Source organism: Sphaeramia orbicularis, unplaced genomic scaffold, assembly GCF_902148855.1.
Source record: "Sphaeramia orbicularis unplaced genomic scaffold, fSphaOr1.1, whole genome shotgun sequence".
In the NCBI taxonomy this organism is placed as follows: domain Eukaryota; kingdom Metazoa; phylum Chordata; class Actinopteri; order Kurtiformes; family Apogonidae; genus Sphaeramia; species Sphaeramia orbicularis.
In genome coordinates this window covers 111,626-127,500 of record NW_021941438.1, presented here as the reverse complement: position 1 = coordinate 127,500, position 15,875 = coordinate 111,626, and the positions used below count along the sequence as shown (strand labels likewise).

The 15,875-nt window shown below is 38.6% G+C and overlaps 1 protein-coding gene across 1 annotated transcript in view; it reads right to left on the bottom strand.

The window, feature by feature from the left end:
- Positions 1–276: 276 nt before the first annotated feature.
- LOC115415733 (NLR family CARD domain-containing protein 3-like) overlaps positions 277–15,875 on the bottom strand; it is a 28,203-nt gene continuing 12,604 nt past the window's right edge. Inside the window, exons 9-10 of the mRNA XM_030129375.1 lie at positions 653–823; positions 277–498 (exon numbers count right to left, since the gene is read on the bottom strand). Coding sequence (XP_029985235.1) covers positions 486–498; positions 653–823 — 184 coding nt within the window. The 3' untranslated portion in view covers positions 277–485. The remainder of the gene's footprint in view (positions 499–652; positions 824–15,875) is intronic.

Genomic DNA, 15,875 nt, shown 5'->3' with positions numbered 1-15,875 from the left:
GTGGAGGAGAAGAAGTGAGGAGTGGAGGAGAAGAAGGGAGGAGAAGAACTGAGGAGTGGAGGAGAAGAAGGGAGGAGAAGAACTGAGGAGTGGAGGAGAAGAAGGGAGGAGAAGAAGTGAGAAGTGGAGGAGAAGAACTGAGGAGTGGAGGAGAAGAAGGGAGGAGAAGAACTGAGGAGTGGAGGAGAAGAAGGGAGGAGAAGAACTGAGGAGTGGAGGAGAAAAAGTGAGGAGTGGAGGAGATGAAGTGAGGAGTGGAGAAGAAGTGAGGAGTGGAGGAGAAGAAGGGAGGAGAAGAACTGAGGAGTGGAGGAGAAGAAGGGAGGAGAAGAACTGAGGAGTGGAGGAGAAAAAGTGAGGAGTGGAGGAGATGAAGTGAGGAGTGGAGGAGAAGAAGTGAGGATGTGCTGCTGCTTTCACATCTGTTGATCATCTGGACTCAGCTGATCCTCACACAGTCCTGATCACAGTGACTGTTCCACAGATCACCACCTCCATCTGAAGAAAGAAGAAAATACAAACAGATCAGAAAGAAATGTTTACGGAGACATTTCTGAATTTATTCAAACCACAGAGGAATCACTAAAAATAATCAAACAGACTTCTAATCATGGAGGTGTTCACCAAACCAGAACAAACTGACATTACTTACAGTTTCTCCAGTTTACAGTGTGGACTCTGAACAAGGTCCTCCAGTTCTTTAACATCTGAATACTCCAGGTTGTTCTTACGTATGTCGAGTTTTATCAGATGTGAGGGATTGGACTTCAGAGCTGCCGCCAGATAAGAACAGCTGATTTTGGACAAACTGCATTCATACAACCTGAATAAAGAAGAAATGATGGAGATTTAAATTAATGAATATTTCAGCCAAATATATTTAGGTTTTCAACATGAATGTGAAATATTCAACATTCATTTCAACCAAACAGTTTTTACTGACTGTAATTTTTGTAGCTGACAGAAAAATCCAACATTAAATGGTGTCGACTATACAGTGGTTAGAAAAACTCTGAACCCTCAAAGTTTTCTGCATGAATTGCTCATAAAATGTGATCTGCATCTCAGGACTCCTAAAAACACTCAAAGCTCTGCAGTTGGATGTTCACAAGAAGCATCTGCTCATGTCAATCAGATTTCACAACACAGATCTGAGAAGAGCTTCAATCCAGAGTTGCTGATTTGCATGTGAGTGAAGGGGGCTCCCTCTTCTGCCTGGTTTCCTCTTCCACTTCCTGCCTTTTCTGCACAAATACAAGATCCAAAAGGACAAAGCACAAACCTGGAGAAGCACTGGACATGTTTCCACATGCTGCTGTTCAATCATTTCCTGATTGAGGAGAACCTCAAAGACTTGAAGGACTCACCAGTCCAAGTTGGACAAACTGTCCACAAATGGACAGGATTGAATTCTAAAAGTGAACGCCCAGCCAAGCTGACTGCAAAGACACAAGCATGAGTGGAAACAGACAAAACAGAAGCAGAGAGGAACAGCTGAAGGCTGAAGGACTCACTGGAAGACCATCACATCTGTGTTCAGGAGTCTATTCCACAGCAGAGATAGAACAGACTCATGTCCAGTGCATGACAGCACAGAGGAAGATGCACTTTTACAACAAGCATCAGTGCATGTGGAGAAGTGAGCAAAGAGCACTGGAACACTTTACAACATGAATGGAAACATGTTCAGACTGATGGAACTGGAACTGTTTGGAAGAACACACAGCACTAGGTTGGACACAAACTACAACATCATCCACACCATCCCAGTCTCAGATCCAAATGGGAAACAGCTACGTTTGTCCACAGAACAAAACCTACACTCTATATCCAACAGTATTCCCTCTCCTGCTTTGACTCCCATATGAATGTCAGGTCCATCCCATTCCTAGTCTATGGGTTCAGTCTGACGTGGCTCCACCCTTTGCAGCTCTAACAGCTTCAACTCTTCTGGGAAGGCTGTCCACAAGGTTTAGGAGTGTGTTCATGGGAATTTTGGACCATTCTTCCAGAAGCGCATTTGTGAGGTCCCACACTGATGTTGGACAGAAGGCCTGGCTCTCAGTCTGCGCTCTAATTCATCCAAAGGTGTTCTATGGGGTTGAGGTCAGGACTGTGTGCAGGCCAGTCCAGTTCATCCACACCAGACTCTGTCCTCCATGTCCAAATGGACCTTGCTTTGTGCACTGGTGCACAGTCATGTTGGAAGAGGAAGGGGCCGGCTCCAAACTGTTCCCACAAAGTTGGGAGCGTGGAATTGTCCAAAATGTCTTGTTCTGCTGAAGCATTCCCAGTTCCTTTCACTGGAACTAAGGGGCCCAGCCCAGCTCCTGAAAAACAACCCCACACCATAACCCCCCCTCCACCAAACTTTACACTCGGCACAATGCGCTCCCACAAGTATCGTTCTCCTGGAGACCGCCGAACCCAGACCCGTCCACCAGATCACCAGATGGAGAAGTGCGATTGGTCAGTCCAGAGAAGGCTCCTCCCCTGCTCTACAGTCCAGTGGCGGCGTGCTTTACACCACTGCATCCACCGCTTTGCATTGCACTTGGCGATGTATGGCTTGGATGCAGCTGTTGCCATGGAAACCCATTCCATGAAGCTCTGTGCGCACTGTTCTGGAGCTAATCTGAAGGACACATGAAGTTTGGAGGTCTGTACCATTGACTCTGCAGAAAGTCGTCCACCTCTTCACACTCTGCGCCTCAGCATCCGCTGACCCCGCTCCGTCAGTTTCCGTGGCCTACCACTGCGTGGCTGAGTTGCCGTCGTTCCCAAACACTTCCACTTTCTTATAATCCAGCTGACAGCTGACTGTGGAATATTTAGGAGCCAGGAAAGTTCACCACTGGATTTGTGTCACAGGTGGCATCCTATCACAGTTCCACGCTGGAATTCACTGAGCTCCTGAGAGAGACCCATTCTGTCCCAAATGTTTGTAAAAGCAGTCTGCATGCCTAGGGCTGGATTTAATACACCTGTGGACATGGAAGGGACTGGAACAGCTGAGTCTGAGGATTGGGATGGAGGAGACAAGACTTTTGGCTATATCGTGTATCTGTCTCACAGTTAGAGCCTGAAAACTGTAAAATGTTTATGTTTTTTTATCCTATTCTTTTCCATTGGCCTGTGTCTGAGTGACGTAACTTTCAAGATTCAGGATGAGAACAAAAAACATGGCGGACATTTCTCTCATGTTTAGTGAAAAAAGATCAATATTTGGAGTGAGTTTCTGCATAAACATGCATTTGGTTCCATTTCTAGTGAGAAATATCTATTTTATTTTCATAATATTCACTCAGTGAATGTACATAATCACTCGCTTCCTCGTTTCATAGATTTTTCAGATCTGACCAGAATAATGTGAAACTCAATGTTAGTCAGTTGCTGAGGACACTGTTCTCACTCAGCAGAGCTGTGGACGCACATCTGCACAGAGGATTCTCTTCTGATTTGGCTCCGTCTGACGGATCAAACCCTCCCTGGCCTACTGCATGTGTTGAGTCTGAGGTGGATTTGGTGATCAACACAGAATTCTGTGGCAGCAGCACATGGTGAAGTATGGAGGAGGAGCATCATGATCTGGAGCTGATCTGCATCAGGACCTGGACCACATGACATCGCAGAATAGAATAGAATAGAATAGAATAGACGTAATAACAAAAAAAATGGATGGTACAAGATGAGCCAACTGTTCAGCCATGGGTCCAAATAACATGGGACATTTACAAAATGGAAAAAATCACCTTCACCGTTCATTTGAAATTAGAAATATTCATCAAACATGGGGAAAAATGGAAAAATTATGTGAAACAATACATGCCAAATGTTACTATGATGATATAAAAGGAGACTATTCGATTTAATATGTACTTTTTTTTTCAGTCTGTATAAATATCACTCGTAATCTTTCTTTTCTACTGAATGTTATACAAAGCTAGATATGTCCATGCTGTTCTCTCTCTGGATGTTTGGGGAGAAAAAAAAAAAATAATAATAATAATTTCCAATCTCTAAGACAATGGGACAGAGACAATCAGAAAAGTATTAGCCTCACTGAACCTTTTTTTTTTTTTGATGGAGAATGTTCTTCTTGAATGTGAACACTGAAGAATGTGTGGCAGATTGATGTGACTGTAAAATGTTATGTCTCTTATGCTTCGATAAAAATAAAATAAAATAAAGAAAAGAATAGAATAGAATCTTTCTTTTGTCAGTAGTAGTTGGTCACACCTTTAACTCATCACTAGATCATGCATCACACACACTGTACTGTATGCTAGGAGCAGTGGACTCACCATATCAGACACACACACAGAGTAAATGGGGGGTTAAGTGCCTTGCTCAAGGGCACATCAGCCAACAACTCTCTGGCAGTCCAGGGAATTGAACCTGCGACCCTTCGGTCACCAGTCGACTCTCCAGCCAATCCAGGCCACGGCAGCTCCAATCATGGAGGACAAAATGGAATCCTGAGTTTGTCAACATGTAAACATAGAAGTAAAGTGACTAGAGTGGCTTCAGAAACAGAAAAACCACCTTTTGGAAAGAGCCAGTCAGAGCCCAGAGCTGAATCCAATAGAGACGCTGTGGACTGAACTCACCAGAGCCATTCACAGCAGACATGCTCAGAATAGAGCTGAGCTGATGCACTTGTGTCACAAAGAATGATCCCAAATGTCCCTGGACATTGTGCAGGTCAGATCAGCAGCTCCAAAAACACTGGTTTAAGGTTAATGGTGCAAAAGGAGCTTCAATCATTACATTCACTGGGACTGTTGAAGAGTTGTGCTCAATAAACACATGAAATATTAGTAGTGTTTGTGTGCTATTAGCTTAAACACATTGTATTTGTCTGGACTTGTGACTGACATGGAGATTAGATCAGATTTTATGAGCAATTCATGCAGAAAACGACAACATTTCAAAGGGTTCACACGACTGTTCTTGGAACTGTAAAACAACAGAATGGATGTCAGTTCTGTTTGTTCATAAATGAGGTTCAGCTGCTCCTAAAACAGAACTCTATCAAACTAACACTGAACTGACCCCAGATCCTGTAGTTTACAATGTGACATCACCAAAAGTCTAAAGCTTTGCCATTGGAGCTGAAGTACTGTCCTGCAGTAAATGCACATCATTATTCCACCACTGTCACTGATGGAAATGTTTGAGCTGAATATTCACTTTCTCTCTGATGTCATATTAGTTGGAGTGAACAAACACTGAAACTAGGACTGCTTTTCTTTGGAGTCTTTCCACCTATACATCTGTAGTTTCAGTTCACAACTCTCATCTGTGTTGTTGTTCATTTGGGAGCTTTGTCATTAATGGCTCATCTTTTCATGTGGGACAGATCATCACACTCATATGACTGGACTCCTCACTTTCTGGACCTGAACAATGACTGGACTTGTGGGATTTTCATCCTACAACCTTCAGACGTTCTACACACATAAAGGTGAACACTCCAGACTTACTTGTAGTTTGGACATAGTTTGGAACTTTCACCTCCGTCATTTTGGCTCATGCTGTTTTACACTCTTTACAGTTTCTGTCGGATTTGATCTTTGGTCAATCACATGTTTAAAAAAGCACTTTTACAGCTTTAGATTCACTTCAGATTCCACAATTTCCACTTGATGATCATCTTGTCTATTTGAACAGATGCAGTATTTGATCATGTGTTGATTCTTTCTTTGTTGTCAACACAAAGTAAACTCTTCCTCCATGTTGAACTGTTGTCTGAATACAGTTGGTGAACATTTGAACAACAGTGTCTTCCTGTTCTTGGTGTTCTTCAGTTTCTGTCAATTCTTTGTGTTTAGATACTGATGAATCTGTCATGACTCTATTGTACTGATGGAGTGGATTCTGATCAAATGGACATCATTATATTTCAGACAATTCCATTTTCAGTGTCTGTCAGTGCATCCATAAACACACACACTGTTTATGTTTATGGTCATTTCAACATGTACATTTATGTTCAATTTTTCATTACTTTATTTTTTTTAAAGAAAATCCAATACAGGTATTTTGGATTTCATTTTGATATGTCTTATGAAAAGCAGTTGTTTTTTTTTCTTTTTATTTTAACAAGTTCCTTCATATATTTGTTCTCATCTCTGATGAGGCTCTGTCGTTAGTAAAACATATAAACTCTAGAACAGTAACAGTGAACTGACCTCAGATCCTGTAGTTTACAATGTGGACTCTGCAGGAAATCACACAGCTCCTTCACTGATGAATCCTGGAGGTTGTTTCTACTCAGATCCAGTTTTATTAGATGTGAAGGATTGGACTTCAGAGCTGAGGCCACAGAAGAACAGCTGATCTGTGATAAACTGCAGTTATCCAACCTGAAGAAAGAATAAATCCTACAGATTAAAATGTATTAATGATCCAGTCAGATGTGTTCAGGTTTTAATTGGTGACTTAACTCGACTGAACTTTTTTTTTTTTTTTTTTTAATTCACTTTTTATTGACATTCTATAACAATGTTGACAAATATATTCATTTTAAATGTCATCAACATTATGTTAATCTGAATGTCCCTTTTTTTAACAATGAAACAAACAAAAAGAACATAAACAAGTAGGGAGTGAATTGCAGTTATTACGTTTACTATATCTAATCTTCTATTTAAAAATAAAAGTATCAAAGTCCGGTCTGCGTGGAATGATGTATTCCATCCATTTCTTCCACCGCGTAACAAACAAGTCCTTCTTATAGTTCACCTCTGCAGTAAGTCTCTCCATCTTATATATGTCCACTGTAATGTCCATCCACATGCTCAGCATTGGCTTTCCGATGAAAGCCATTTTCTTGTGATGGCTTTTTTGGCTGCTATTAGCAGGATATTAAATAAATATTTGTCTCTCTTTGGCCATCCTTCTGGTATAAGTCCAAAAAATAAAGATTTACATTCAAAGGATAAGTGGCTCCCGATAATTTCTTGTGTTTCCTTATGTATTTCCTTCCAGTAATTTTCGATAACTGAACAATTCCAGAAGAGATGACAATGATTTGCATTTGTATTACCACATTTTCTCCAGCAAACTGGGGAGTTATCTCTATAGTGGGACTTTTGATGTGGTGTTATGAAACATCTAATCAAGCTTTTCCAGCCAAATTCTTTCCAGCTCTGTGAACTACTACACTTCCATTGATATTCCCAGACTCTTATCCACTCTTCATCTGTCAGATCCAATCCTCCCTCTATTTCCCATTTTGTTTTTATATATAAAGTGGAATGTGTTTTCATGTTAACAAGCCCTTTATATAGATCTGAGATTATACCTCTATGTTTGTGTGAATCATAAGCCCTTATGAATACATTCAATAACTGATTACTTTTTTCTGCTAAATTTTTTATTTTTTCATTAACAAAGTGTCTCAGCTGTAAGTAACGATAGAAGTCTTGTGTCTCTAGAGCATATTTCTCTTTAATTCTTTCAAAACTAAGTAGTGTATTATCCTTTATAATCGTACATATAGCCGTTATGCCTTTATTCGCCCACTCTTTAAATCTGCTATCTAATTTGTTTGGTGCAAATTGTGTGTCATATGCACACCACTTAAGAATCACGATATCTTTTTCTAATTTATATTCAGTTATCACTGTTTTCCATATTTTTAAGATTAACCTGATCCATGGATTTTCCATACTTCTAATGAAATCTTGTAAGTTGCTGTCAGCCATCAGGGCTTGTATTGGAATAGGAGTTAGACCCTCTTCAATGTTTTTCCACTGAGCATCATACGAAGGGTTACACCAACATATAATATATCTTAATTGTGCTGCCCAGTAATAGTCTCTAAGGGAGGGAAGGCTCCATCCTCCTTTTGCTTTTGGCAATTGCAGGGTTTTAAATCTAATTCGAGGTCTTTTACCTTGCCATATGTATCTGGAGAGAATTTTATCCCATTCATTGAAGTGTTTTTGACCTATTTCTATTGGGAGAGTTTGGAATAGATATAATAACTTGGGTAAAATATTAATTTTAATCGAGTCTATTCTTGAGCTAAAACTTAAACTTGGAATTAGATTCCATCTTGAAATATCCTCTTTAATTTTTTTTTCTATCGGTATATAGTTGTGTTGATATAGTACTGTAAGATCCTTTGGAATGATAACCCCCAGATATTTAAAATGTTCCGTTTGCCATGCTAGATGATATTTATTCTTAATTTCATCTACTGGGTTGTAATTATATGTGAGTACTTGTGTTTTGTTTATATTAATTTTGTATCCTGATAGGCGACCAAAGTAATCAAATGAATGCATTAATTTGGGTAGGCAGTTTGTTGGTTGACTCAAGAAGATCAAAATATCGTCTGCGTAGCAGGCCAATTTATGCTCTTTTCCCTGAATATTAATACCTATTATTTCTTTGTTTTGTCTTATATATTGATTAAATGGTTCTAGGTATAATGCAAATAATAATGGCGAGCATGTACAGCCTTGCCTTGTGCCTCTCTCTAAAGTAAAACTATTTGACAAGCCACCATTTATTTTGACTCTAGCAGTAGGTTTATTATATAATGCTTGTATTGTTTTAATTATTGTTTCATGCAGGCCAAACCTGTATAGGACTCGGTAGAGGAAACTCCAACTTACCGAGTCGAAGCCTTTTCCGCATCAATACTAATTACCATCGCGGCTGTTTTGTTTTTTTGGATATGGTTAATTATTTGTAATGTCCTTCGTAAATTATCTTGTGTTTGACGCTCTCGGATAAAACCAGTCTGATCATCACGTATTAGTTTGAGTAAAAATCTTTCCAGTCGCCTAGCTATAATAGAAGTAAACAGCCTATAGTCTATATTAAGAACGGATATAGGTCTGTATGATCCACATTCTAAATTATCTTTATTTTCTTTCGGAATGGCAGATATTATAGCTTCCCTCCAGCTGGGTGGTATTTGTGCTTTCTTTAATACCCAGTTTAAAGTGGGAAGCATCACTGGTATTAGCTCCTCTTTCATCTCCTTATACCATTCTGCTGTATAGCCATCTGATCCGGGTGACTTACTTAATTTCAGTTTGCTGATTGCCATTTTTAATTCTGTTTCTGTTATATCCTCAATCATTATTTTATTCTGTTCTTCATTTAGCATTGGTAATTCGAGAGAATTTAGAAAAGTATCTATTTCGGCTATGGTGCATCCTGTTTTTTCAGTGTACAAAGTCTTATAAAATGTCTCAAAGGCTCCTTGAATTTCATTTAGTTTAGTTTTTATTACTTTCGTCATTGGGTCTTTAATTTTATGAATCATGTTTTGTGCTGTTTTCTTTTTCAGCTTCCAAGCCAAAACTTTCAATGACTTTGACCCTCCTTCATAATATCTTTGTTTAAGGAATATTAGATTTTTCTTAATTTCCAGTGTTGTTATATTATTAATTTCATTTCTCGTTTTTCTGATTTCGTCCAATATATATTGCGCAGCTTTCTTTTTATGTGTATTCTCTAATTCTTTTATCTTGTAATTCTTCTAATTTCTTGTTTCTCATCTTCTTTTTGTATGACGATATTGATATGATTTTGCCTCTCAAGACTGCTTTGAGTGCATCCCATAAAATAGGAGGAGATACATCCCCTTTGTCATTCATATCCAGGTAGAAACAAATCTCTTTTTTAATCTCTTCTTTAAAATGAGGGTCATGAAGCAGGCTAGAGTTTAGTTTCCAATTATTGATTTTTGCTTGTAGGTTTAGATCTATTGAGAGGTGTATAGGTGCATGATCGCTTAGGTCAATTGTTCCAATGTTACAAGTTTGTATTTTATCTTTGTCTTTTCCAAATATTAAGAAATAATCTATTCTTGTGTATAGTGAATGGGGAGCAGAGTAATGTGTATAATCTCTCTGATTGGGGTGCAGATCTCTCCATATATCAATTAAACCCACCTCCTCAAATAGTGTGTTAATTTTCTTCGTTAACAAATTTGAACTCTGTGTTTTCCCATTAGATGTATCTGTTTTTGGTTGTAAGTATACATTTAAATCTCCTCCACATATTAGAAGGCCTACTGTTTCTGATACCATCATATCAACAACCTTCTTGAAAAAGTGGATGTCACTTCCTGGTGGTGCGTAAATATTTAATAAAGTGACAGGGGTCCCCTCAATGTTTCCCCTTACGAGAATATATCGTCCCTCCCGATCACTTTTCTCAAATACTTTTTCAAAGTGTAATTTGCCTGAAATAAGGATGGCGACCCCCCTTCTTCGTCCGGATTTGTCAGAGGATGAAAACACATTTATGAAACCCATTCTTTTCAATTTCTCATGTTCCTTTAAGTCCAGATGGGTTTCCTGCAGGTATACTATCTGTGCTTGTTCCCTCTTCATTTTAATTAATATCTTGTTACGCTTAATTGGGTTTAATAGACCGTTGACATTATATGAAATAATATTTACCTTTCTACTAACCATACTCTGATTTTTGAGTGTTTATAGAACAGAATCTTGTGCAATCTTTACACTCCCTGAACATATATGAACAGTAACATGAACATTTTAGCTGTATAGAACGACAGCTGCAAAAAGAACTGTTATTCGTAAATATGCTGACTTCCAATCGTGGGGTCCCGAGTAAGACCCTAAGCGAGCCCCGATGGGTGAGGGGCTTTGAGGGAGAGCCTCTCTCACCATTAGGTGTGAGAGGGCCTTCATTTTTTGTCCAACAAATGTCCATCATTTACCCAGCACAGGCAAATAAAAACAACACCTGACTTTTTTCTTTTTTTTTCTTATTTTGCCATATTTAGTTTGTACGTTCAAATAAAGAAATCCTATGTGCCTTTTATAATCAGACCTTAGGACATCTTGGGTCAATGAAATGATATAGAAATGAAAGCAATAATTAGAGAGTCGAAGATATAAACAAGGGGGTGAGGAAGAGGGAAAAAAAAAAAAAAAAAAAAAAAAATATATATATATATATATATATATATACCCTCATCAACTGATCCCTTACACTTACGTCATTTTTTCAGTCCTCAGGACTATTTCATCCTTACTGTTCTTAACGTCTGTATGCCTGGAGTCTTTCCTTGTAGCCCTGGTTCCGATCCTTGCTCACCTGGCCCCTGATCTTCCTCGATGTGCGCCACGATAGATGTCGGATCTGCTCTAAAATAGTCTCCGGCGTTTGATGATCTTTACTGGGAATCCCCTCTTCGCCATGTCGCTAGTTGTCTCCTCTACCGAGCCATACAACACAGTTCCCTCTGGGTAGAAAACTCTCATCTTTGCTGGGAACGGAGTCTGGAACCGGATTTTCTTCTCCTTTAACACTGCTTTTACCTCTGCGTACTCTTTCCGCTGCTTCAGGACCTCCGGTGCGTAGTCATGATCCAGATTAATCTTGTTTCCCTGATATTCGAATCCCCGCTTCTGCCAGGTAAGTTTTAGTATTTCCTCCTTCGTTCTGTAGCTGGCCAGTTTGGCAACGATAGATGGTGGTGGTGCATTTGGTGGGCGCTTCAGCACGAGCGCGCGGTGCGCTCTCTCTATACGTATTTCAAACGAGTCGGGTAACTCCAGTTTAAGCTTCAATAAACGTTCAACAAAAACAGTCATTGATGGTGTGTCGTCTTCCGATCCCTCTTTGACACCGTGTATTCTTATGTTTTCTCTTCTGGACCGTCCCTCTAAGTCTGTTAGCTTAGCGTCCATGTCCATGTATAGTTTGAGCATCTCTGCTACTGCTTCCTCGTTAGCTTGTATTTTAGTTTCGGCTTCTTGAATCCTTTCCTCAGCTTCTTCCACTCCCTTGTTTGTGATGTTGATATCCTCTCGGATTCCCTGAAGCTGCTCATTATTATCTCTCCTAAAGTCTCTCAACTCACTCAGTATAAGATCCAAACTCGCACCGCTAGCTTGTTTCCCTTCGTCTGATAGCATGTCGTTATCCTCCACGTTGCTGCTAGCGGGTGAGACCTCGTCGTCCTCGTCTGCGTCGTGCAATGCGATTCTTGTGGATTTCCTTTTGTTTTTGAATTTTGACATCTTATAGCCCTAACCTTATTTAAATTTCGAATATTAACTATGAATTCGAGTCTTTGTGGGATATTTTCTTTCTCAAGTCGGGAGCGCTATCTCCTATGCCGCCATCTTCTCTCAAAACCAAACCGGAAGTCCCCTAACTCGACTGAACTTTACACTTTTGTTCAATCACTTTCTCATTTGTTTCAGTTCCATGTCTACAGAGTCAATGTCTTCTACAAACACACACCTGAACACATCAGTTCACATTTGATGTAAAATAACCTTCAACCAACTAAAGCCTTTAAACTTCACCCAGTGACTCCTCCTGCTTTAACTAGAACAGATGCTGTTTGTCATTAGACGACTGTCCCTCAAAGTCCAATGAAAAAATACTAATGACTTCAATCACTGTACAACACATATACTGTGTGTTTCCTCTAGTTTTTCCTGCTTCAGTGTTACATTGTAGAATAAAAGACAAAACCTTTGAGTGTGTGTACAGATAATAAAACATATAAACTCTAGAACAGTAACAGTGAACTGACCTCAGACCCTGTAGTTTACAATGTGGACTCTGCAGGAAATCACACAGCTCCTTCAGTGATGAATCCTGGAGGTTGTTTTCACTCAGATCCAGTTTTATCAGATGTGAAGGATTGGACTTCAGAGCTGAGGCCACAGAAGAACAGCTGATCTGTGATAAACTGCATTTAATCAACCTGAAGAAAGAGTCAATGATGTAAATTAAATCCATTCAGGATCCAGTTCTATATGTTTAGGGTTTAATCCCATGTTTCAGACTGTTTTTGTCAGATTTCTATGTGTAAACTCAAATGTCTAAAGTGTCAGACAAATGTCAACAGTAAACAGACCAATATTTACACATTATTTCTACATGTGTATAAATCTGCATCAAATAGAGGGAATGTTTCGTTATTATTAACATTAATGTCAGTATTTAGTGAGTGTCAAACTGTTGGAATATGTTTTCATGCTTTGATGTCATAGAAATGCAAACCCCAGTGGATGATGTTCTCTATGACATCACCAAAGTCTAAAGCTTTGCCATTGGAGCTGAAGTACTGTCCTGCAGTAAATGCACATCATTATCTTGTCTATTTGAACAGATGCAGTATTTGATCATGTGTTGATTCTTTCTTTGTTGTCAACACAAAGTAAACTCTTCCTCCATGTTGAACTGTTGTCTGAATACAGTTGGTGAACATTTGAACAACAGTGTCTTCCTGTTCTTGGTGTTCTTCAGTTTCTGTCAATTCTTTGTGTTTAGATACTGATGAATCTGTCATGACTCTATTGTACTGATGGAGTGGATTCTGATCAAATGGACATCATTATATTTCAGAGAATTCCATTTTCAGTGTTTTTCAGTGCATCCACAAACACACACACTGTTTATGTTTATGGTCATTTCAACATGTAAATTTATGTTCTATTTTTCATTACTTTATTTTTTTTTAAAGAAAATCCAATACAGGTATTTTGGATTTCATTTTGATATGTCTTATGAAAAGCAGTTGTTTTTTTTTTCTTTTTATTTTAACAAGTTCCTTCATATATTTGTTCTCATCTCTGATGAGGCTCTGTCGTTAGTAAAACATATAAACTCTAGAACAGTAACACTGAACTGACCTCAGATCCTGTAGTTTACAATGTGGACTCTGCAGGAAATCACACAGCTCCTTCAGTGATGAATCCTGGAGGTTGTTTCTACTCAGATCCAGTTTTATCAGATGTGAAGGATTGGACTTCAGAGCTGAGGCCACAGAAGAACAGCTGATCTGTGATAAACTGCAGTTATCCAACCTGAAGAAAGAATAAATCCTACAGATTAAAATGTATTAATGATCCAGTCAGATGTGTTCAGGTTTTAATTGGTGACTTAACTCGACTGAACTTTACACTTTTGTTCAATCACTTTCTCATTTGTTTCAGTTCCATGTCTACAGAGTCAATGTCTTCTACAAACACACACCTGAACACATCAGTTCACATCTGATGTAAAATAACCTTCAACCAACTAAAGCCTTTAAACTTCACCCAGTGACTCCTCCTGCTTTAACTAGAACAGATGCTGTTTGTCATTAGACGACTGTCCCTCAAAGTACAATGAAAAAATACTAATGACTTCAATCACTGTACAACACATATACTGTGTGTTTCCTCTAGTTTTTCCTGCTTCAATGTTACATTGTAGAATAAAAGACAAAACCTCTGAGTGTGTGTACAGATAATAAAACATATAAACTCTAGAACAGTAACAGTGAACTGACCTCAGACCCTGTAGTTTACAATGTGGACTCTGCAGGAAATCACACAGCTCCTTCACTGATGAATCCTGGAGGTTGTTTCCACTCAGATCCAGTTTTATCAGATGTGAAGGATTGGACTTCAGAGCTGAGGCCACAGAAGAACAGCTGATCTGTGATAAACTGCATTTAATCAACCTGAAGAAAGAGTCAATGATGTAAATTAAATCCATTCAGGATCCAGTTCTATATGTTTAGGGTTTAATCCCATGTTTCAGACTGTTTTTGTCAGATTTCTATGTGTAAACTCAAATGTCTAAAGTGTCAGACAAATGTCAACAGTAAACAGACCAATATTTACACATTATTTCTACATGTGTATAAATCTGCATCAAATAGAGGGAATGTTTCCTTATTATTAACATTAATGTCAGTATTTAGTGAGTGTCAAACTGTTGGAATATGTTTTCATGCTTTGATGTCATAGAAATGCAAACCCCAGTGGATGATGTTCTCTATGACATCACCAAAGTCTAAAGCTTTGCCATTGGAGCTGAAGTACTGTCCTGCAGTAAATGCACATCATTATTCCACCACTGTCACTGATGGAAATGTTTGAGCTGAATATTCCCTTTCTCTCTGATGTCATATTAGTTGGAGTGAACAAACACTGAAACTAGGACTGCTTTTCTTTGGAGTCTTTCCACCTATACATCTGTAGTTTCAGTTCACAACTCTCATCTGTGTTGTTGTTCATTTGGGAGCTTTGTCATTAATGACTGATCTTTTCATGTGGGACAGATCATCACACTCATACGACTGGACTCCTCACTTTCTGGACCTGAACAATGACTGGACTTGTGGGATTTTCATCCTACAACCTTCAGACGTTCTACAAACATAAAGGTGAACACTCCAGACTTACTTGTAGTTTGGACATAGTTTGGAACTTTCACCTCCGTCATTTTGGCTCATGCTGTTTTACACTCTTTAGAGTTTCTGTCGGATTTGATCTTTGGTCAATCACATGTTTAAAAAAGCACTTTTACAGCTTTAGATTCACTTCAGATTCCACAATTTCCACTTGATGATCATCTTGTCTATTTGAACAGATGCAGTATTTGATCATGTGTTGATTCTTTCTTTGTTGTCAACACAAAGTAAACTCTTCCTCCATGTTGAACTGTTGTCTGAATACAGTTGGTGAACATTTGAACAACAGTGTCTTCCTGTTCTTAGTGTTCTTCAGTTTCTGTCAATTCTTTGTGTTTAGATACTGATGAATCTGTCATGACTCTATTGTACTGATGGAGTGGATTCTGATCAAATGGACATCATTATATTTCAGACAATTCCATTTTCAGTGTCTGTCAGTGCATCCATAAACACACACACTGTTTATGTTTATGGTCATTTCAACATGTACATTTATGTTCAATTTTTCATTACTTTATTTTTTTTAAAGAAAATCCAATACAGGTATTTTGGATTTCATTTTGATATGTCTTATGAAAAGCAGTTGTTTTTTTTTTCTTTTTATTTTAACAAGTTCCTTCATATATTTGTTCTCATCTCTGATGAGGCTCTGTCGTTAGTAAAACAT